The sequence below is a fragment of the Bos taurus genome, chromosome 10 (assembly GCF_002263795.3).
Source record: "Bos taurus isolate L1 Dominette 01449 registration number 42190680 breed Hereford chromosome 10, ARS-UCD2.0, whole genome shotgun sequence".
Classification (NCBI taxonomy): Eukaryota; Metazoa; Chordata; class Mammalia; order Artiodactyla; family Bovidae; genus Bos; species Bos taurus.
The window spans coordinates 36,790,165-36,814,697 of NC_037337.1; the positions used below are offsets into that span (position 1 = coordinate 36,790,165).

Here is a 24,533-nt window from a genome sequence, read left to right on the forward strand (position 1 = left end):
CTCCAAACAGCTAACAGTTCTGTAAATTGTAAGAGGTCCCAAAATTTCCTGCTACTTGAATGGAGGACCTGGAAGAAAGGATGATTTTTAGGGAACCTCCCCCGTGGATAAGTTTAACTCAGCTCTGATTCAGTAGGATCGTTCGTCTATTGGTCATTGTTGTGGTAGTATTCTATTCAAAACCGATGAGGTCTTTGACTCTGATACTGGCAAACGTTTGGGGGAAAATGTTCAGTTCGGAATTGGATGTATATATTGTTCTGTATATTTAGTGGAGTTTCCCCATATAATATTAAAGTATACTCTGGAGATTTATTCTGCAAGCTGTAGTATTTAAACTGAGTGAATGTTAAGATCAGTCCTCACAGATATTTTAAGTGGTTAAATTAATTAAAATAATCAGTACCCAGGTACCAGTTGGGGCTGAAGGATAAAGAACTATCTCTGGAGATGTTTTTGAGCTATAGTATTAATATTTAATGGCCTCCCAATGCTTCATGAACCAAGTCTTTTAAGTCCCTTTCATTATTTTTTTGCAGTCTGGCTGGAGTCTTTTATCCAAGGCAGCAGCATCCAGACTGCTGCGTGAACACTTAGCACCTTTATCGGTCTTTCTGCCTTTGCTAATTCTGATCCTTTGGCTTCAGATCCCTTTCTCTGTCCTTTACCTGCATGAATAATTCCCAGTTACCCTTCACAGTCCAACCGAAATGTCATCACTGACCTGGGACCTTTTCTTTACCCCTCCTCTTCATTCCCTTGGCCACAGGTCCACCGCCCCAGTAATCCCAGGGACCCTCCACACCTTTAAGGCAGTGTAATTTCAAGTACTTTTTCTCTACTCTTGCAGGCTTCCACCATGCACTCTAGTTATTTGTATAGCTATGTTCTCTTCTCTACTGAATGTTAAATGCCTTGAACAGAGATCTCATCTGTCCATCTTGGAAGTCTTTATAGCACTAAGTGCAGTACGTTTTATTTGGGATGTATTGGACTGTTATTCAGAACTACGATTTACAATCACTTCTTGGCAGTGCTAGAGTAATGCACCAGAAGGTGGTTCTTTTGACAAAGTTATTATGGAGGTTTCCTACTTGAGTTGGGAGCTCTGGCTAATATTAAGGCCCCATAACTTTTTGGATCTCTGAAGAGCTATTTTAAGTTCAAAAGTGGGGACTCGGGTTCAATTTTTCTGAAAGTCTCACCTATGTTTTTCTCATAACCAACTGCAGCCAGTTTCTCCTTTTAAAATCTAACTTCCACACCATCAACAGTGTTCTTTTCTTTTTATAAATTTATTTTATTCAAGTATAGTTGATTTATAATGTGTTAATTTCTGCTGTACAGCAGATTGACTCAGTTATACGTGTATATATATATTCTTTTCCATTATAGTTTACCACAGGATATTGAATATACTTCCCTGTGCTATACAGTACCACCTTGTTGTATATACATTCTGTATATAATAGTGAGATACTACTCTTAATAGTAAGGGAAAAGGAAGGGACAGTTACTAAGATTTATTGTACAGCCACTGGTCCTTTTCTCACTATTACAAGCTTAGATTATAAAGACTTCTGCTCTTTCCACTTGATTGCAGCTCCCTTCCCTCACCTGGCAAACTCCACAACTGGGTAAACCCAGCTATACACTTAATCCTTGCTTGTACTAACCAGCTGACCCTGGCTGGAGATCATCTAACTTTGTTCACTGTGCTTAATTTAAATGTGACCATGAATTTAATTTATGATTTATTTGATTCTCCCACATGTCTTTGGTAGTCATTAATTTTCCCATTATTAAGGATAATTATTTCCAATCTTCTTACTTCAAATTGGCTCCCTTCCAACACTTGATGACTTCTTTTAGGTCATGGAAAAACAGATGCAGTCAAGCTGAGAATAGCCTCATCGTTCCATCCCCAGACCCACCTGTTATATGTTATAGTAAAAGGCTGTGCCTCAGGGCAGCCTGGCCATTTGTGCTAGAGATCCCATTGCCCTCTCTGGGGCTACAACTCCTGCAATTATTCCTCTCTGCTACATCAGTTTCTCTTACTCTGGTGGCTCATTTCCATAATGTGCACAATCACATTTTATGTTAATTTTTATTTATTTTTACTTTTGTCTGCACTGGGGTCTTCACTGCTGCTCACCAACTTTCTCTAGTTGTGGTGAGCGGGGGCTACTCTCTAGTGGCGATGCGTGGGCTTCCCATTGCACTGGCTACTCATTGTGGAGCTCTAGGGCACACAGGCTTCAGTAGTTGTAGCACAGAGACTCAATAGATGTGGCTTGCAGCTGCTAGAGCACCTGCCTCTGCCACAGGTACCGCATTTCATCATTGTTTCATGTCTGAGGTTTTCACAGCACTTTTTAAAAAAAATTTCTTTATTTAGCTCTATCAGAATCTTCATTGTGTCATGTAGGATCTTTCATTACTGCACATGGACTCTCTAGTTGTGGCCTGAGGGCTCAGTAGTTGCCCTGTGGCATGTGGGATCTCAGTTCCTGGACCAGGGATGGAACCTGAGTCCCCTTCATTGCAAGGCAGATTCTTAACCACTGGACCACCAGGGAAGTCCTGTCACAGCATTTTAAGATGTTCTAGAAATCTGTGCAGCATACAGATTTAACAATACTTTCAAATTTGCTAAGAGGATAGATTTTTTTTTTTCCTACAGAACCACACGACATGCAGGATCTTACTTCCCTGACCAGGAATTGAACCTGTGCCCCTTGCAGTGTAGTGTGGAATCTTAACCACTGGACTGCCAGGGAACGCCCAAGAGAATAGATCTTAGGTTAAATGCTCTTACCTCCAAAAAAACCAAACCCCACAGAATCCAAACAGGACAGTAGGTAACCTGGAGGTGATAAATGGTTTGGCAGTGAAGACGGGTTCACAAGTGAAGAGCCCGCCTGCCCGTGCCGGAGGTGTAAGAGATGCGGGTTTGAACCCTGGGTTGGTAAGATCTCCTGGAGGAGGGCATGGCAGCCCACTCCAATATTCTTGCCTGGAGAATCCCACAGACAGGGGAACCTGGCTGGCTATAGGCCATGGGTCACAAAGAGTTGGACACGACTGAGGGACTTAGCACACAAACATATCAATTTGTATACATTAAATATCAACAATGTCAGTCATACCTCAGTAAAATGATTGAGAGGGAAAATAAGTCAGAAGAACGAAGAATGCCTAATGCCTAATTCTTTCCTACCAATTCACCCACTTCCCAAGAGAGTTTCAAAAAACAAGTAGAAAAGAATGTATTCCTTTATTAGTACTAGCTGACATGGTGCTTGATACCTTGATACAGAGCCTTCAGGTAAAACTCACAGCCTAAGCACAGTCTATCCTGTGCCCAGAAGCTCAAACTAAATTGGGATCTCTGCCTCTCTTGCCTGGTTGTTATTGTTCAGTCATTAAGTCATGTCCGACTCTTTGTGACCCCCTGGACTGTAGCCTGCCAGATCCTCTGTCCATGGGATTTCCCAGGCAAGAATACTGGAGTGGACTGCCATTTCCTCCTCCAGGGATCTTCTCAGCCCCAGGATCGAATGTCTCCTGCATCTCATCCACTGAGCCACCAGGGAAACCCATTCTTGCCTGGACACATAGCCAGTTGTAAACGGTACAAGCAGAGAACAGAGACTGGTAGCCGGGCACCCCTTGGGAAGGAAATCTGCATGGCTGGTAGGAAGAGGGAGCCCAGCCATGTGCTTGACCTTCTAAAGCATAGGAAAACATAACCCATCAGATTAGTATTCCTCTTTCAGGAAAGAACTGGAAGGAAAGGTTCCCTTGGTAGAAGGAGGAACTCCCTGGAGACCTGTAACCATCCTCCTAAGACTCTGTATTTGGAGTTCTCCGTCTTTGGGACTGAGCTTCCTAGGTGGTGCTGGTGGCTCAGACTGTAAAGAAGCTGCCTGCAATGGAGAAGGCCTGGGTTGGATCCCCGAGTCAGGAATGTGTGAATGGCTAACCACTCCAGTATTCTTGCCTGGAGAATTCCATGAACAGAGGAACTTGGCGGGCTATAGTCCATGGGGTCACAAAGAGACACGACTGAGCGACTAACACACACACATTTTAGGGACTGCCCACATACCTCCCCCCTACTACCGCCACACACACATATGCTTCACTAGGTACCCAAGCCAGAAACCTGGGTGTAATAAAATTTCCCTTTTCCTCAGCCCCCACATTCACATTGATTTTACTTACTAGGAAAGTTATTAGTTCGTCCATGTGGCCTCAGCCCTGTTCTAGCTCAGGCCACAGTTGTCTCTGGTTTCCTACAACAGCCTCCTTGCAGGTTCCCTGTCTTCCATCCTACCCTCATCAAATGTATCATGCACATTGTACAGACAGAGTCATCATCCCCAAAAATGCAGAACCCACTGCCCTGCAACAAACTCTGCAGACTGCCTTTAAAGGTCATCCTCTTAAGAGTCTTACAAGGCCTGATAGGATCAGGCCCACTTTCCCAATATTCTCTCTCACCAGCCTGTCTAAACAGCTCCGTGCTCAGACCACACTGAACTTTAGTTCTTGAAACTGCACTCATTCTGGCCTTCCCATGCAGTTTCTTTACCCTTTTCCCTACTTTCCAGTCTCCTATTTGTTCTTCTGCTTCAGCATCTGGTGACCTCATGCCTTTATCTTAGAGCTGGCCTGTACGTTTACCTACTGGACTCAACCCTAGTGCAGCACCTACCTGTGTTCTCACACGACATCTAAGCTTCCTTATGCTGGCATTTACCCCACCACACTGTAATTGCCACTTTCCTCTCTGACTTCTCCATTGTGCTATGAAATCTCTGGGGACAGGAACCAAGTCTATCTTGGTCATCCTACTCCAGCCTGTCTGCTGCTGCTGCTGCTGCTGCTAAGTCACTTCAGTCGTGTCCGACTCTGTGCGACCCCATAGATGGCAGCCCACCAGGCTCCCCCATCCCTGGGATTCTCCAGGCAAGAACACTGGAGTGGGTTGCCATCTCCTTCTCCAATGCATGAAAGTGAAAAGTGAAAGTGAAGTCGTGTCCAACTCCTAGAGACCCCATGGACTGTAGCCCACCAGGCCCCTCCGTCCATAGGATTTTTCAGGCAAGAGTACTGGAGTGGGGTACCATTGCCTTCTCTGCCAGCCTGTCTAGAGGACATTTGATGAATACAAGAACAGGAGAAGATGTTCAATGAATCTTTTCTTGCTTATTTGATTTTTGACTCTACTGATAAGGTCTTTCACTTTTCTGCAGGCAGATAAGCTGTTAAGGGCCTTAAAAGCTCACCTTAAAAATGAAGCAAGAAAAGAAAATGAAAATCAGGTAAGTAACATTTTCATCACCCATTAAATAGCAAAACAATCAGTTAATGAATGAGAAACACAGTTGCTGATGACTTAAAACATGGTATTTGTTACCAAAGAGATTATTATTAGTAGTTGTAAATCCTTTCATTATTCTTATAAATGGCAAAACTGCCTCTATAGTCTGCTAAGTTAGATGTTTCAAATAAATGCAAAAGTTAATTACTGGTTGCTCATTGGAAAAGACCCTAATGCTGGGAGGGATTGGGGGCAGAAGGAGAAGGGGACGACAGAGGATGAGATGGCTGGCTGGCATCACTGACTCAATGGATATGAGTTTGGGTAAACTCCGGGAGTTGGTGATGGACAGGGAGGCCTGGCGTGCTGCAATTCATGGGATCGCAAAGAGTTGGACACGACTGAGCAACTGAACTGAACTGAAGTTTATGCCAAATTGTATGAATAGGAAGGGAACTGGATTTGAAGTCAGAAAAACCAAGTAGGAGCTCTGTCTTTTGTGTGTACATAAGCTTGGAAAACTCAAATTATTGATTATTAGTTTCCTGTTCTTTGAAATGGAAATAACATCTGCTCTGCTGAATTGAGTGTTATAAGAGTCACATGCAGTGGAGACTATGAGAGTGACCTGTGGTAAACTATAAACCACTTTTGCTGGGAGTGATTGTCATGGCTGCTGCAGACCCACACCAGAGAGTTTTGACAAGGCTTGACACCTAAATGGGTCAATGATGTTAGCTGTCATTGTATTAGTTATAGCATAAATTAATTCATGCACTTTTAATAATTTGTGGGCATTCCCTGGTGGTCCAGTTTTGGGACTTGGCACTTTCACTGCCATGGGCCTGGGTTCGATCCCTGGGTGGGGAACTAAGATCCTGCAAGCTGAGCAGTGTGGCCCAAAAACTAGTAATAATAATTTCCTTGTTTACATACACTAATATACCTTTGAATGCTTTGCTAGCCTAGTTTTTTAGCTTGGGTTAAGTGTGATTATTTCTTTTTGAATACTTTGTAATTCTCGACTGTGCCTGTAATTTCATGCTGGAGAATTTTAAAATTATCTCTTGCATATGTAATATTTTTTTTATTCAGTTTAAATTCTGATTCTTCCTGAGCATTGTAACTGTATACATGGGACATGGCAGATTAATGTCTTTTTTCCAGGATGAAATTCAAACTTCTGCATCCTCTTGTGATGAGCCTGAGATACAGACCAGCAGCCAGGAACAAGCTGAGAGGGAGCCGGATGACCATGTCACCAAAACCAGAGGAAGGCGTAAGACTGTCCACAGGAGCCCTGACTCGCAGGCAAATGGAAATGTGCAAACTGAAAAGAAGCTACCACCTGTGCCCAATCTGGTATATTATTAGGGAGCTTTCTCTTATTCCCTTATGATATCAGGTGATGGTAAACACTGCTCTGAGCTCAGACCCAATTCTGGCTTTATCATCACACCTCAGGGACTGGCACTCAGGAAGTACTTATTAAGTACTAAGCACAGGGTCTTCTCTGTGGTCCAGTAGCTAGGACACCATGCTGTCACTGCCAAGGGCCCAGGTTCAGTCCCTGGTTGGGGAACTAAGATCCCACTAGCTGTGGGGTGCAGCCAAAATAGAAGTATAAGTTCAAATTAAATGTATATTAAATAAATAGGAACATTCATTAAGTGTTTACTTAAATGAGGTGTATAGTAAATAAGAAGGAAAGAGATATCAGTATCAAATACAATATTTTTTTTTCTTCCTTCCTAACTTGTCCTGGGCCTAGTGATCAGCTTAGTCTTTGAGCAGTGTGGTCATATGATTCCAGGCACTTCCCCCACTGGCTTTGAGAGGATTCTGGTTTTATTATCCTCTCATTCATATGTAACTTTTGCAAGATGGTCCTGACTTTTATGTTCTAGCTTTGTGTAGGACCTTACTCGTCAGCCTGTCGAGGTCCTTCAGTGTTGGTTTCTCCTCCCTCCAAGGGCTTCCTCTGCCATGTATGCCTCCAGTTGGCCCTAGTCTCTCCTACGCCCAAACGCACATTCTCACAACACGTGGTGAGGCAGAGAACCCGATCTGCCATTCAGAAAGAGCTTAGTCTCTTCCTTTTCTTTCTGTAACTCCTTTTCCCCCTCCATTTGGTACCTATCTTTGGAAGGCAGTGATTACTTTTTTCTTTCCTTTTTTTATGTCTGACTATAAAGTGAAGTCACTCAGTCGTGTCCGACTCTTTGTGACCCCATGGACTGTAGCCTGCCAGGCTCCTCAGTCCATGGGATTTTCCAGGCAAGAGTACTGGAGTGGGTTGCCATTTCCTTCTCCAGGGGATCTTCCCAACCTAGGGATCGAACCCGGGTCTCCCACATTGCAGGCAGATGCTTTACCATCTGAGCCATCAGGGATAAGTGGTGTTTTAAATGATATATTTTTTTTTCTTTTGGCTGTGCTGGGTCTTTGTTGTGACTTGTAGGCTCCTCATTTGCAGTTCACTGGCTTAGTTTCCCTGCAGCATGTGGGATCTTAGTTCCCCCACCAGGGATTGAACCCATGTCCCCTGCACTGGAAGGCGGATTCTTAACCCCTGGACTACCAGAGAAGTCCCTAATGATATTTTTTTTAATTGAAGTATAACTGACACATAACACACTATCAGTTTTGGGTGTACAATGTAATGATTCAATATTTGGGATGATCATTTCACAGTATATACAGTGTTCACTTAACATCCATCTCCTCACATAGTTAAATTTTTCTTGTGATGAGACTTTTTCAGATTACTCATGGAAATTTTCAAATGTGATTACTTGTCATTTAAATAATTTATTTCTTTTTAAAATTTCTAGCAGAATCATTCAGAGATAAAACTATGTGGCCCTACTAAATCCCAGAATCAAGAAAAGCATGAAAACCAGGTTCTCAGAACTGCTGTAGAAGTTCCTTCTTTACCCAACGAGAGTCAAGGAGATGAGAATACGGTGTCCTCAGGAAAACATGGAATAGATGGTATGCAAGTAATTTTTTAAAAATCTAAAATTGCTAGGGTGACTGTGCTTTAGTTCCCTAGGACTGCCGTAACAAAGTGCCACAAACTGGGCAACTTAGAAATTTATTCTCTCACAGTTCTAGAGGCTAGAGTCTAAAATTAAGCTGTCAGTAGGGCCATTCTCTTCCACATTGGGGAGAATCCTTCCTGGCCGCTTTGAACCTCTGGTGGTGGTTCTAGACCTTGGCTTGCAGCTAAATCTCTGCCTCTTCGTCATGTGGCATTCTCTGTGTGTGTCCTTATTCTTTATATTGTCTTAAAAGGATACCAGTTATATTGGATTGTGTGTGTCACGTTTGACTCTTTGCAGCCCCGTGGACTGTAGCCCACCAGGCTCCTCTGTTCATGGGATTCTCCAGGCAAGAATATCGGAGCAGGTTGCCATTTCCCACTCCAGGGGATCTTCCTGACCCAGGGTCGAACCCTGCGTCTCCTACATCTCCTGCAGTGGCAGGCAGGTTCTTTCTCACTGCATCACCTGGGAAGCCCAGGTCTATCCCAGTGACCTCAGCTTAAGCTGATTACATCTACAAAGAACCTTTCCAAATAAGGTCATTGCACAGTTACCAGACATCAAGACTTCAGCTTATCTCTTTCGGGAAAACTGTTCCACCCATTATAGCACTATATAGAATTTCACAGCGTTCTGCAGTGAGAGCAAAAGTTAGAACCAAGTGTAGCAGGCCATCGGGTCACCTTTAACAACTGGTAGAAACCAGAATAAGAGTGATAGCTGGAAAGTTTCAGGCAGTTAATCGCTAGGCAGGGTGAGGGGAACCCACATTCTACCCATTAGCTCCTTCTGGCCTGCTCCAGAGACAGGTACAAAGGCCTGTTAGCCCCCTCAAGTAGGACAATTAAAAGGGATCTTCATGGTCTACCTTCCCAGCAGTGTGACTGTTTTATTATGATAAATGTATATTTTACTTAGTCTGTAACCTAAAAACTTCTTCTCTAAACCTGCTCAACTAAATGTTTGTTTTAGTAAAGCCAGAAGACATCCCTGGCAGTTCAGTGGTTAGGACTCCTTCATTCCACTGAGTGGGGCGTGGGTTCTGTCCCTGGTCAGGGAATTAAGATCCCACATGGTTCATGGTGTAGCCACCAAAAAAAAAAAAAAAAAAAAGGCCAGAAAACTTCAGTTCCCCTTTACCTAATAGGACTTGGCGCTTTCTGATTTCATCCCTCAGGTGGCCTGCCAGTTGCAGCAATGTCTCAGTGTTTGCTTCATCCCAGTAGTCTGTCTGGGACCTGATGTCTGCCTGAGGGGACTGGGAGAGAAATGATCCACTCATGTCCACCAAGCAGTTTAATGCAGAATTTCTAACGCTGAGCCTTCCCATCTTCCCCAGCATTTTGAATGTGTTACTAAATTTAGAAAGTTAAAGGAGTAGAGATTCTAATTCAGTAGGTCTGAGGTGAGCTTGAAATTCTGCAGATTTAATAAGCATCCCCAGGTAATTCTGATGCATATGCCTCATAAACCCGCTTTGAAATCTTGAGATGAGGGGAATGTAAAGCAATATGACAGAGTCAGAGGTGGGTGTAGAATTACAAATGTCTGGTATTCCACCAATCACGTTGTCGAGAAGACTTACCCCTAGGACTCAGATTTGAAGGCATGGGAAAAATGAGGGTAGATCCTGTAAGTCAGGTTTGCCCACTGAAGTGCAGGCTGTCTGAAGGAGAAAAATCGGATCATGTAGTTTCTGGTGAGAGGAATTTTTTAAATTTTATTTTGACATAATTTTAGACATGAAGTTGTAAGAACAGTAACACGAGTTCCTATATATCTTTCACCTAGATTTCACAAATATTAATATTTTGCCATATTTGCTTTACTTTTCTACTTATATATGTATATACATACTTACATGTGTTGTATACATTTTTTCATAAACTGCTTGAGAGTAAGTTTCAGATATATGCCTTTTTATCCTTAAATATTTCTATGTGTTTCTTAAAACATAAGGACTTTTTCTCACAAATGTACAGAGTGCAGTTCATATTCCACATGATAGTTAACCTCTAACAAACAACCACTTGTCAAGGTTTGGTATAGTATCAAAGAAGAATATCCACAATTATCTTAAAAGGCCATTAAATAGTCTTCACTTTTAACCACGTAGCTGTATATGGCAAAATTTGTTTTCATGTATTTCTTCAACCAGAACAATATATCACAACATAGTGTATGCAGGAGCAGATGAGCGAATCCAGCTGCCTTTTATTATCAGACGTTAAAGAAATTGTAAAAGAAAAGAAAAAATAACCACTCTACTCATTTTTTTTATTTAGAAACTTTAGTCATTTTTAATTATGTTAAGGTATAGTGGGTATATTTTTAGTGAATCAAATATCTTTAAATGTCTTAGTTTTAAGTCTAGTATGGTACATATTGATACATGAACAAAAATTCTTTGGGGTCCTCAATTTTTGAGAGTAAGGAGGCATCTGAGGCTAGAAAGTATGAGACTTGATAACTAACCTTATTTAGACAGGCTTATTTAGATTTCATCCCAGTAGTGTCCCTTAAAACAAAGGCAGACTCAGTCTTGGCATTTTGTTGCCATGCCTCTTTAAACTATTTTAATATGGAACAGTTCCTCAGCCTTCCTTTGTCTCCCAGTGTGTTGACGTTTTTAAAATACAGACCAGTTTCTTGGGTCCTCTGACTTAGTTTGTCTAATGTTGTTGATGGTTAGAATCAGATCATGCCCTATTGGCAAGAATCCCACAAACTAGGACACAGTGTCCTTCATAGTCAGCACCCCAGAGGGCACAGGTATTGTTTGGTTTGTCCTATGACCAGTCTTGTTAACGTGCATCACTTGGTTATAGAGGTGTCTGCTAGGTTGTTCCTTTGTTGTAGTTATTATATTTTCATTTATAATAAGCGTGCTGTGAAGAGTGGCTCTGACTCTTTACATATCCTATTTCATGGCCAAGGTCCAAGCAAAAGCCACTGCAGCCCCTCCAGCTCTATCCATTCATTCTTTTGTCTTGTTTTTCAGATGCATTGGGAAACGTTAAGGATGTATGACTTCATAAGTAGCATTTCTTGAAAAGTCACTTACACAGTATTTAGTAAATTACCTCAAACTAAAAATAATATTAGTTCGAGCCTGGGCCTCGTCGGCTCAGGAATTGTCCCTAGGCTCCCGGCCGTGACTCCCTCGGGCCGGCTTCACGCTCCCGGCCTCCCGAGGCATGGTCTGGGTTGGGGCGCCGAGCGAGACCGGGGCCTCTCCTTGGGCGGGCTTCAACTCTCAAGTTCCCGGCTTTCTAGCCAGGACCCCTCGGGGTACTTTTGTGGGGGAGGGACGAGTCATGCACTCGTCCATAGAGAAAAACAGTGCGGGGATGTGGCCGGGAGGACAGTCGAGTGGAGCAGGTAGAGGCCCCCGAACTGAAGCCCAGTGGGAGATGCCGAGGAGACCCAAATCCTGGTCTGGGGGATTCGACGCAGGGGTCCCTGGATGGGGAGGGAAAGGAGGAAGGAGCCGTGGCGGGGAACACGCAGGGTCTGGAGCTCGGAGGGGAGGCCTGAGCTGGTCGGAAATTGAGAGTGAGAGGATGAATGGAGATGGAGGATGAGACCGCCAAGTCATCTCCATCCGAAGAATGGGTTGAAAGAGAAGGAGCTAGCCAAGGACAGCCATAAAAGCGTGGTACAGGGGAGCGGGGCGGGGGTGGGGTGGGGGTGGGGGAGGAGAGTCGCCCCACCCCAGTGTACAACGCATCAATTTTAAGGATTTTATAGTTCTTGGCAGAGCATGAGCCCACACCACGATAAGGCATGATGAGGCCTAATAAATGTATTTTTGGTTTGGTCATTACTTAGTAAACCGAAGACATAATGAATATTTAAAAATTTTTATTATGGAAGTGTTCAGACTTACACAAAAGTATAGAAAAATACAGAAAATAGCATACAATTTAGAATCCTAAGTACTTACCACCTAGCCTCAACCATGAATGGCCACCCCCAGTTGCATAACATATGTGTGTCAGTACGCCTCAAATCCATACTGATAAACTTTAAGTTTTTTTTGTTTTCCATTCATGTTTAGTGAGTATAAAGGTTCCATTTTTCAAGAGTAGAGAGTTCTGGAAATTGCTTGCACAACGGTGAATGTAATTAACACAACTGGATTATACACTTAATGATTAAGTGGTAAAATTTATGTCATGTGTTTTTAACCACACACACACAAAATGTCCTTTCAAATTAGGAAAAAAAAACAAAAAACTACGGAATTCTCTGGCTGTCCAGTGGTTAGGACTTGGTGCTTTCACAGTGGGGTTCCATCCCTGGTTGAGGAACTAAGATCCCACAAACCCTGCGGTAGGCATTAAAAAAAAAAAACCTAATGCTGTAAATTAAGAAATAAAATCTGAGTTCAAGTGTGCAATGGAAAATAACTTGTTGCCAAGTAGAGGCCCATAGAGTGTATTTCTCACTATGGAGGCTCTGAAATGAACCTGTAAAAAATAAATAAATAAAAATAATATTAGAATGTGGAAGATAAGTAGAGGGAAATAGCAACCATTATACACATCATGATCTTAACTAGATTTAAAGAACAAAAGCAAAACAAGCATAGAAGCAAAGGACCTGAGAAAATATGCCAGAATGATAATAGTGTTTCTTAGGCTGGTGGAATTGTGTGATTTTTATCGTTCTCGTTAAAACATCTAGACATGTTCATAGCAAAAGTTCTGGAAAAGTGTTTTTAAATTTCTGATAGGCTTATATAGCTATACAGGAAGCACAAAATTTCTGTCTGCTTGGAATATGAGCTAAAAATGTGGTGATGCTATAACTAATTCTTTGTGCTCCTTACCTACTATTTCTCCCACAGCCTTGCCGGAGACTAGCACATGAAAATGCTCCATGTTAACTTACCTTTTTTTAAATTGAAGTATAATTGCTTTACAGTGTTAGTTTCTGTTACATTTCTTCATGGGAATAATTTTTAGAAATCTTTCATTAGTTCTGTATCTTTGGATTCAGGTAATGAAGATCCAAGGGTACCTTCAAAAAGAAAGAAGTCTCTCTACACAGATGGGTTTTCCAAACCTGGAAAAAATAAAACTGCAAGCACTACTCCAAGTAAGTTACTCTGTTGCCTGGCACATAGAATGTTGATTGTGGGTATATTTAGAATACTTAAAATGCTGCTCAGCATGTATTAGAAATTCTATTACTTATTCTTAGTGAGAATGTAATCAATTAGAATCTCACAGAGCAGAGGTAAACTGTTGCCCGTCTTGGCCTGCCTTACAGCCCTGAGCTAAGAATGTCTCTTACAGTTGTAAAGCATTGTATAAAAGAAGGAACATAACTCAGAGACCACATTGTGTGTGGCTGTCAAGCATAAAATATTTATTGTCTGCCCCTTTACAGACAAAATTTGCCAGTCCTTGGCATAGAGCTTTCTTAGCATTATGCTTAGTCACTTAGTCATGTCTGACTCTTTTCAACCCCATGGACTGTAGCCCACCAGACCCCTCTGTCCATGGGGTTCTCCAGACAAGAATGCTGGAATTGGTTGCCATTCCCTTCTCTTCTTAGCATTATAAATTCCCTTCTCTTCTTAGCATTCCCTTATCTTCTTAACATTGCTGCTGCTGCTGCTAAGTCGCTGCAGTCGTGTCTGACTCTGTGCGACCCCATAGATGGCAGCCCACCAGGCTCCCCCATCCCTGGGATTCTCCAGGCAAGAACACTGGAGTGGGTTGCCATTTCCTTCTCCAATGCATGAAAGTAAAAAGTGAAAGTGAAGTCGCTCAGTCGTGTCCGACTCTGTGCGACCCCATGGACTGCAGCCCACCAGGCTCCTCTATCCATGAGATTTTCCAGACAAGAGTACTGGAGTGGGGTGCCATTGCCTTCTCCTCTTAGCACTATAAAATGTCAAATTTAAGTAAAGGCCATTAATTAATTGGTGAGGTGGAGGACAAATCTGTTAATCTTTTCTTATCCTCTGGACTAAACCAAGATGTCAGTAGGCAGTGAAATGGAGAGATTGTGTTTGATAGTTTATAAGATGAATATGCTTTTTTCCTGAGTTTCCAAAAACTAAACGTTTTGAAATTCAAATTTTAGCAAAAATGATGTTTGAAGTTGAATATTAGGAATACTGAGATGAGAATAAATGTTAATAGAAAAACATAAGGAAGGTGAATAAATGGATTTTGTCTTGTTATTAATTTTCATATTTGGGGAAATACTCTAGACTTTAAGAAGCTTCATGAGGCTCGTTTTAAGGAAATGGAGTCCATTGATCAATATGTTGAGAGAAAAAAGAAACATTTTGAAGAACACAATTCATTTAATGAACTGAAGGTATGCTGATAAAATTATGTTCTTAGTGGTACTGTTTGATTTTAATGTTGATATTGTGTATTACATAGCATGGTTAATACAACTAGCTTTCTATTATTCTATTACTGGAAAAGATTTGAGTTTAATGTATTTTTATTATTTTAAATTTGTTTTTGAGAATTTTCAAAACCCTCCAGATAAAGCAGTGAATCTTTACTATAAAAAATAATTAAAAAGAAAGAAAAAACATTAAGAAAATATAACTTTTTAAAATTTTTTAAATAGAAAAATATTTAAAGTAAATAGTAAAATAAAAAAGAACAAAAGAAAGGAAGAATTCCAAAATAGCAATAAGTTACTCTGTTTTCCACAATCAGACATTGTGCCTTTCACTTTTGTTGGGGAAAAACTGATTTATGGCTGAAGCCACCTTCTTTTCCTGTCTCTAACCCAAAGGGAAAAGGGGTGGCTAACAGTGGCTAGCTTGAAGGCTTACTGTCATAACTGAGCTCCCTGGACTGGGGGCCTTCAGACCAGATAGTGCTGAACTCAAAGTCTTTTGAGTAAGAGAAGGTGAAGTCAACCCCGAGGTTGAGTTAGCAGAAGAGTAGTGAGTTAATAACATCCCAGGAAGTTGATGTTACTGCCTTACATGGTATCTGGTGTTAAAGGGGTGCCTCACATTTGGATGGGAAACATTCTTTAATTTAATAATACATAATAACCTGCCTATTTCTCAAAGAATTTGAGCCAGTTTGTGGTATTACAGCACAATACAGTATAGAGCTGTTCTACAAAGGGCAGAAATGAGCACTGTTAGCACGTACAGTGTCTGCTATATCAGTTACTGAGTTGAGTTTTGAGTTTTCTGATACCCGTGCCAATGGGGAAATGCACTGGATAATCTCTAAATAATTAAAAAACAAACAAACAAAAAAATACATGTGGTTCTTAGAGACTTAATCTTGGATAATAAATGTTCACTTGAACAGTGTTTATAAAACCACTGTTACCACAGTTGAAGACAGTGTTATCAACCTTATAGCAAGCAGGAGCATCCCCAAGTCAAGGCATTAAACGTCTCCATCTCTTCATATTGATCTAACAACATGGGTGGACAATCCAGAGACGAGTCCATAAGAAGACTTGTAAATTTTAACAAGGGCTAAGTTACAGCATTCATCACTAAGTATCAGAGCATTCATTACTGAATACTGGGACAAGAGGCCCATCCTGGGAGTAAGGGAGAGGGGAGTGGCCTGCTGATGCTTTATAGAAAGGAGATAGCTTCTTTCTCTGCACAGGCATGAGCTAGCTGCAAATATGCCTGGAAAGAGAGCCACTCATTTTCCTTACCATGAAGCTGAGTCTACTTAAAAACTATATTAAAGTCAAGCTCTCTGTACACATGATATGGATGAATTAATTTTCTAGGTAAAAGGTAAGGGCAGAACAACTGCTTTAACCATAAACTTGAGTGTCGCCTTGAAGATGTGTTGAATAAATGAGTAGCTTATCTTGTTTCTTAGTTGACAGTCCCATCTGAATGAGTTTAGTTCTACAAATCCCACCCCAGTGTCACTGTTTAATCAGGAATTACCTGATGAGATGGGCTATTTGGTATGATCTATTTGGAGACTAAATAAAAAACGATGATGGGGACTTCACCATAGCTAATATGGTTTTCTTAACAGTTGATATGTTTGGGGGCTGGTCTTTTGGAGAGTGATAGACAGTAAGAAGTGAACAGAGATCTAGGGAGAATCATCTTGGCTGTGATTAATGACTATCTCCACGATTAGTTGCCTGATGGCTCCTCTACAATGGGATCCCAGACTTTGTGCCCCAAGATGCCTGTTTATTTTGCTAACAGTGGGAATGATCAAATTTTTTAATCTTTGATAATATATGAAAAAAAAAACCCAAGTGAATTTTCATTTCTCTGATCATCAGATGTTACATGTTCATGTTACAAATCTTTATATGATATAATTGGTTGGTTTTCTGTGAATTTGCTTTTTCTTAATTTTTGCCAATTTATGAGCCACTTATCTATATGAATGACGAATATTATGTACTATATGTTCTAAATACTTTCCCACAGTTTATCTTTTTAACTGTATTAATGGTATCTTCCCTTGTGGAAGGTTTTATTGTTTTATTAAACTTTACAACTTTTCCTTTTAAAACTGAGGGTTTTGTGTTGCCCTTCCTGTCCCAAGATCATAAAAATATGCTTTTATTTTTACTGCTTTTATTATTTTCCCTATGTTAATCTTTAACCCGCATTTTTATTTTTATGTATGTTATGACTGAGCTCCTTGCTTTGTTAAAACAGGATTTTTTTGCTAAAAGAAAGGGAGAAATTTATTAGATACATTGCAAACAAAATAGTGCTACTAGAGTCAGCATAATATTCTACCTGAAAAGCCAGAAAGATTGGTACTCACTGTGAGTAGAATCACTTGAACATTTTAAGTTGCTCAAGCAAAGATGCAGAGTTGATGGTTTTGGCACCAAGTGAATTGTGAGGAGACAGTGTAGAAAGTGGGAATTTTAGGAGAAAGAAGAAAACAAATGGTGTGATTACATATAACAGTATACTTAAAACATCTAACCTGAGTTCTTAGCTTACAGTAAAGATACATATTTACTAAATATTCTACTTTTAAATTCATCTTACAACATGAATCTCTTCTGCTTGTATGTTAAAATGAGAACTTAATGTAATTCTCTGCTTCCTTGTATTCATAGGCTATAATCAGAATGTTTCTTTTGGCTCTACATTGTCAATTCCCATAGTCCTATTTCTGTTGTCAGTTAGTGAAGTTAGATTTCTTCTGCCTGCAGCAGAGCTTAGACTAATGATAGTAAAACATTCCATCATTCTTTGTGCTTTGACTGTATCTAAAAAAGATAACATAAGTGAAACCCTTCCCTGCTGTTTTATGGAAAGCATTCCCCTTCCTTTCTTTTTCTTTAGGTTTTTAAAAAAGAACTTTAAAAAGCTATTGGAGAGCTAGGGTTGGGTTGGGGAGTAATTATTTGTAGATTTCATAAGCTTTTTACACAGTAGGTTCTTCTTTGAGTTTATATTTAATAAACTGCATATCATGCTGTCAAAGGAACCATCTTTCCAAGAGAACCATTTATCCCCCATCTCTGGCCATGGGGGACTGTAGCCACCTGCTCTCTCTAGTGAGAAAATACCTGGGGACATGGGAGCTACAAAGGGCTTTCTGTAACACAGCAGAACTAGAAGTTTCTATGAAATCAGAGCCATCTTAGCAGCACAGGTGTAGAAAACCACCCAGCCTGCCAGGCAGATAGGATGGGGTGAGGTAGTAGACAAGGAAGGATGACAGGCTTAAAAGTGAGGATGAAATGGAATGAATGGGGCACTCTCCTGCACTTTGCCCAGAAGACAATACTGTCTAAGAGGCCAGGCTTTAATGTGCTGCATTTCAGGTTCTCCAGAGGCAGCCCGTCACTAAGGGAGTGCCGGCAACTCCAGTTCCTGCCCGAGGAAGACTCTCTGTGGCTTGTACCCCTGGCAGCCAGCGGCGCTCGCAAGGCCGGCCCCACGCAGGCCGGAGCACCTTGTGTGTGAAGGGGTCAGCCAAGCGCTCTGCTCTCTCGGCAGCTAAGATGAATGTCAGGTAAAGAAGAGCTCCAAACTGGAATCCAGGGTGAGGTCTCAAAGGCTTTATCGCTTTTAATACATTTCAGGAGGACTACATCAAATGTTTTAGAGTGGATGAAAAGGAGAAAGGATTGGAATAGAACAGCAAACATTTAAGTTAATCTTTTTTCCTTTAAATTTGTGTTTTCTTGTTTTATCCAACTTTCTTAACATTTGATTCATAAGTAAAGATAGAAAAGATAACATGGATATTTTACTTTATTAATTTAATGTATGTCTGCAAAGATGTCTATATAAATTTTTCCATTGACTTAAATATCAATGAAGCTGAAAATGTCTCAATGTGGTGAACTAAAGAACTGAAGTGTGAACATCGTAGCCCACTAGGTAGTGCAGCAGCATAGCCACCTCATGCCATTAATCCCTGTTTTCTTTGCTTATGCCTTTCCTGGCATCAGGGTAGCCCTCAACTGTGACCATCCCCACAGAGGAAGATCTTCAGGCTCCTTTTTTCTTTATTAAGGGCATTGCTGCATTTAATAGCAGTGGTGCATGGTAATACTTCCCCAACATGTGCAATATTAGACATAGTTTTTAAAAGCTGAAAAAGGCCCTTGAGTTTGGAATTCTATTTATTGAGTTAGCTTGGAATATGAGGTACCTATACTTGGCAGTTCTGATTGTATTTATTAATATTTAAGAACACCATGGTCAAGGGCTGGTCCTTGCTTCCTGCAGGATACAGAACAGCCTGGACATGGTAGCAGAACCATTCATACACATCTGTTTTCTTAATTCTGTTGTAGAATCTTAGTGGTCTCCCAATCCCTCTGACTTGCCCTCATCAGGAGGAGAAAGGGAGCTTCTTCAAGTACACCTGAAACTTGAGGCCCTTAGGTGTCTCCTTTGAATTCTGCTTTATACTGTCATTGGCCAAGGCAGGGAGAGTAGAGAGTACAAAACCATATTTTACAAGTAACAGAAGTTGATAAATGACTTGCTGTAGCATCATTGTTTAAAAACATTCACATTCTGTGAAAGAGGTTCATTTGTATAACAAGTTATACTGAGGCCCTTTCCGTGCTTGGTGAAGGGTAGGTGGTGGTGTTTATAAGCTCAGCCCAAGTTACTCTTGACACAAGTACTCACGTCTTATTCTCCACTATTTAGGTTTTCAGCTGCTACTAAAGATAATGAGCATAAGCGTTCACTGACCAAGACTCCAGCCAGAAAGTCTCCACATGTGACCACGTCTGTGAATACCCCAAAAGGCCAGGCTGTGCTTGGGACACACAAGTTAAAGACCACAAGGGGTGAATCTGTTGCTGGTAAAGAGACAAACCCCCCTCCCCACACTTCTGCTTCATTTTTAAGCCATGTAACATCCTAATAGGATTGTTTCTTTAAAGCCTCTCCATATCTATAGAATCAAAAGCAAAAATTTCTCCATAGCATCTATACTTGTGAGGGAAATGCAGAGAGACAGACGAAAACCTGATACCTCGGCCCAAGGTCTCCATCCTGTCTAAGACAAGCCCCAAGATGGTGACCCTCCCTGGAGAACATTTGGCCCCTCCTCAGAGATTAGGAGGAGGATCGCAGCACTCATTATAGCCTCTGAATGGTTCTGCCAGACCCTGAAACTAACAGGACCCAGAGTTCGTGGAATAAATGCCATGCTATTGACTGGTAGTAGGGTGTATAAGCCAGAATGAGCCATATAGACACTCTTCTACACCCTGTCTACTTAATGATCGCCTACAAAGACCAGGTGGTTTTCAAAAGAACACTGCAATAGCAGTGTGAGGGTTTAAAACATTATCACCAACAGGTTAAGGCCTGTATTAGAACTGAGTGTATCAAAATTCTCTTGAGAATTCTGAATGAATGTCAGACAAGAGGGGCCTTGGTTCCCTGAGACCAGAGTAATCCAGCAGGAGTTCAGACTAGAGGAGAATATTGTTGTCGTTCTCTCTCATTCGCATTTACCCTTAATCTTTTCTATACCAGCAAGCAAACATTCCATATAACATTCTAAATCATCCTGTAAAATGGGAAGAAAGTTTGGGCAGAAAGCAGGGCTAAAAAAATGAAGAATAAACTTCCTTAAGATGGGACTCTTGTCATTTTACATGGGACATGAGCCACTGAGCAGCAGCCACCTGCCTAATACTGAGCAAGGACCCACAAATGCCCACAGATAAGGACATGAGGAAGAACTACCTCTATGCCATATCCTGAGTTTTCTCCTCTAGGTTACTCAGGAGTGTGCCCAGCCGGGATGGGATAGTTTTCTTTCTCCAGTTATCAAATATGAATTTTATGTAGATGAAATCAAACTGATTTGTTTCTAATGATTTGCTTTATTCACTCTGTATGTTTCAAGAACCATACTGATAAATGAGCTAAAGTTCATTCATTTCACTGTGTTTTTCAATGGTATGGATATATTTCAACTTATCCATTTTACTGCTCATGGACCCATTGGTATTTCTGACTTTTATTTTTTTAGTATTTATTTACTATTTATTTTTGGCTGTGTTGGGCCTTAATTGCAGCACGTGGGCTCTCTAGTTGTGGCACATGGGCTCCAGAGTGCGTGGTCCGTAGCTGTGGCGGACAGTAGATGTGGCGAGCTGGCTTAGGTGCCCTGCAGCATGTGGCATCTCAGTTCCCCGACCAGGGATCAAGCCTGTGTCCCCCATGAACAAATTTTATTATTTTATATAGTGTAACTATGACCATTGTGGAACACATCTCCTATCCATGTATAAGAGTTTCTCAAAACTAGGACTGGGGGGCTACTGGACAGTAAGGTATGCAGACACTTACATTACTGGTTGAATTGTACCAGTACATCCTCTCAGCAGCAGTGTGACAGCCCCATGGTTCCCCTCCTTACCAAAACTTGATGGCAACACAATGGAATGGCTTCAGCACAGGGGTTTTGTGCTTTTCTGTGTTGTTTCACTCGGTGTTCCTAGATCCTGGTTACTTGTTCACATATTCAGGCAAGTACCAACATCTGACAATGGTCTGAATGCAACCTGTAAGGGGAAAGGATTATAAAATGTGTCAGATATATGCTGCCCAACTGTAGCAAAAATGTGGCTTACCAAATTATACCATTCTGGCATGTTTTTAACTTTATGTTACAAAAATTCACATTCTTCATATTCACTTTCTATAACAGCCTTCATTAGTGAAAACCAGAGCCATGAATCTTTTAATCTCTATGTGATTATGTTCCCTTCAGGCTTTATCTCTGTTTGTGTTAATGAAAATGTCACTATTAATAATATATAACTTTTTAAAAAGGTAGGGAATTCCCTGGTGGTCCAGTGGTTGGGACGCCGAACTTCCACTGCAGAGAGTGCAGGTTCTATCCTTGGTTAGGGAACTAAGATCCAGCATGCTATGCAGTGCTGCCAAAAAAAAAGGGTAAATAATATCAGGGAAACAGCCTGAAAATTTACCCAGTTAGTTTTTTTTAGTTGAAATATAGTTGACTCAGTGTTCTGTTACTTTCAGGTATACAGCAAAGTGATTCAGTTATACATATAAAAACATATATATATAATCTTTTTCAGATTCCTTTCCCTTTTAGGTTATTACAAAATATTGAATATAGTTCCCTGTGCTATATATAGTAGGTCCTTTTTTAGGTTATCTATTTTATATATAGCAGCATGTTTATGTTAATCCCAAAGTCCTAATTTATCCTTCCCACCCAATTAATTCTTAAAACAGAATTCTAAACTCCTGTTGATCCTAGGAAATGTCACAATCTGGGGAGCTGCTGACAGGGAAACAAATCTCAGGGGTTAGTTCTCCTCAGTAACTCTTTTCTCCCATTTCTCCTTTTTAACCATACTTCTGTTTCAGGCTGTTCATATTAAATTCTATTTAAGATTGAGCAGTGATACTTTAATAAAATAAAAACTTTGGCAGATCTTTTATTCTAATTAAACCCTTGGATTTTGTTATTTTAGTTATTACCCCATTCAAGTTGACAACTGAAGCATCGCAGACTCCAATCTCCCATAAAAAACCAGTGTTTGATCTCAAAGCAAGTTTGTCTCGTCCTCTCAACTATGAGCCACACAAAGGTATGTGGGAATGTCTTGAGGTACAAGAGTTAAGACTAAACAGTTATGCATCTGAGGATGTGAAAAATCCTAGTGACTCAGTGGAATCCGTACTTGGCCTAGAATTCCTGCCTCTGCCCTGTGTCCACGTGACCCATAATTTAAAAACTGTCCATTGAATAAATACTAAATAATTCACTTATATTTTTGTTAACCAAAGACAGTTTCTAATCAGTGTTGCTAAAAAGCATTAATAAAACTTCAGCCAAAATCAAGAAACTTGAATATTTCTATGGGTAAATGAATGTTTTCTTTATAGTTTTTAAAGGATCCTAGGCTGAGGACCACTGGTCAAAACACCTGGGACATTTATTGGCCAAATGTCTCTCTTGGGCATATATTAAAGTATCTTCACATCCACTTAAAACATCAGCAATTAATGTGATCTATATGTCAGTGCTTCTGGAATTATTTTAAAACAAACTTCCTATAAAAAGCATGTTTATATAAGTGTTTAAATTACTAATCTTAATGCAACAAATATAATAAAAACTAAGTCTTACTTAGAGGTAAGAGTCAAACTGAACCATGGTTTAAAAAAACTTCCCCCACTGCATTTTTCTTCCCCAAGTTTTCCCATCTGTGGCAATGGCACTTCTCTAACCAAGTGTCAGGGCAGACGTCTGGGAGTGATCTTTGGCTGTCTACTCTCCTCGACACCATATGCAGGCCTTTCAACTCCATCTTTGAAACTGATCTGTAATTTGACCACTTTTCACCCCTTTATGGCTACTGCCTTTGGTCCTAGTCACATCATCTTACTGAACTCCTAGAATAGCCTCTTGGCCCCGCTACAACTTTAAAAACGAATCAGAGCACATCAGTGCCTTGCTCTGAACCTCCTAAGGTTTCCCATCTCTCTTCCACCATCATTTCGTTGTCTCCTCCCTTCTCTCTGTGCCAATCACACTGGTGTTTCAGCTCCTCAGACACATTCATCTCATCCCTCCTTTAGGTCTTTGAATTTGTTATCCCTCTGCTCTACCAATAATACTATTCCCATTGATCTTTGCACAGCTTGCTCCCTTTTTTTAATGGGGCATCCACTTGACTGTCACCAATCTAGGAAGGTCTCTGTCCACCCCCCGCCCCCCACCTCACACACACACACTCTTTACTCCTTCAGTGCAGTTTAGTCACTCAGTTGTGTCTGACTCTTTGTGACGTCATGGACTGCAGCACACCAGGCTTCCCTGTCCATCACCAACTCCCAGAGCTTGCTCAAACTCATGTCCACTGAGTCGGTGATGCCATCCAACCATCTCATCCCCTGTCATCCACTTCTCTTCCTGCCTTCAATCTTTCCCAGCATCAGGGTCTTTTCCAGTGAGTCAGTTCTTTGCATCAGGTGGCCAGAGTATTGGAGCTTCAGCTTCAGCTTCAGTCCTTCCAATGAATATTCAGGACTGATTTCCTTTAGGATGGACTGGTTTGATCTCCTTGCAGTCCAAAGGACTCTCAAGAGTCTTTTCCAACACCACAGTTCAAAAGTTTTTAATATGCTGTCTAAGTAGGTCATAGCTTTTCTTCCAAGGAGCAAGCGTCTTTTAATTTCATGGCTGCAGTCACCATCTGCAGTTATTTTGGAGCCCAAGAAAATAAAGTCTGTCACTGTTCCCATTGTTTCCTCATCTATTTGCCATGAAGTGATGGGGCCGGATGCTATGATCTTAGTTTTTTGAATGTTGAGTTTTAAGCCAGCTTCTTCACTCTCCTCTTTCACTTTCATCAAGAGACTCTTTAGTGTCTCTTCACCCTCTGCCATAAGGGTGGTGTCATCTGCATGTCTGAGGTCATTGATATTTCTCCCAGTAATCTTAATTCCAGCTTGTGGTTCATCCAGCCCTGCATTTCACATGATGTACTCTGCATATAAGTTAAATAATCAGGGTGACAATATACAGCCTTGACATACTCCTTTCCCAATTTGGAACCACTCTGTTGTTCCATGTCCAGTTCTAACTATTGCTTCTTGACCTGCATACAGATTTCTCGGGAAGCAGGTAAGGTGGTCTAGTATTCCCATCTCTTGGAGAATTTTCCAG

General features: G+C 41.0%; 2 protein-coding genes across 7 annotated transcripts in view; one reads left to right on the plus strand and one right to left on the minus strand.

Annotated features, from left to right (window-relative positions):
* NUSAP1 (nucleolar and spindle associated protein 1) overlaps positions 1-24,533 on the plus strand; it is a 99,832-nt gene that overhangs the window by 70,134 nt on the left and 5,165 nt on the right. For 4 of the 5 annotated variants that reach the window (XM_059890645.1, XM_059890647.1, XM_059890646.1 and 1 more), the window contains 8 exon segments: positions 5,265-5,333; positions 6,500-6,694; positions 8,167-8,326; positions 13,384-13,482; positions 14,609-14,718; positions 18,166-18,356; positions 19,511-19,668; positions 22,333-22,449. In XM_059890645.1, coding sequence (XP_059746628.1) covers positions 5,265-5,333; positions 6,500-6,694; positions 8,167-8,326; positions 13,384-13,482; positions 14,609-14,718; positions 18,166-18,356; positions 19,511-19,668; positions 22,333-22,449 — 1,099 coding nt within the window. 5 annotated transcript variants of the gene reach the window in all.
* The window catches only part of NDUFAF1 (NADH:ubiquinone oxidoreductase complex assembly factor 1), a 34,363-nt gene continuing 22,056 nt past the window's right edge, over positions 12,227-24,533 (minus strand). Inside the window, exons 5-6 of one of the 2 annotated variants that reach the window (XR_009496067.1) lie at positions 13,276-21,387; positions 12,227-12,851 (exon numbers count right to left, since the gene is read on the minus strand). Coding sequence is in view for 1 of the 2 variants with exons in the window: in XM_015473123.3 (XP_015328609.1) it covers positions 21,340-21,387 (48 nt within the window). In the remaining variant the exon portion in view is untranslated. Of the gene's footprint in view, positions 21,388-24,533 lie in introns of both variants that reach the window. The other variant, XM_015473123.3, reaches the window with a different exon arrangement.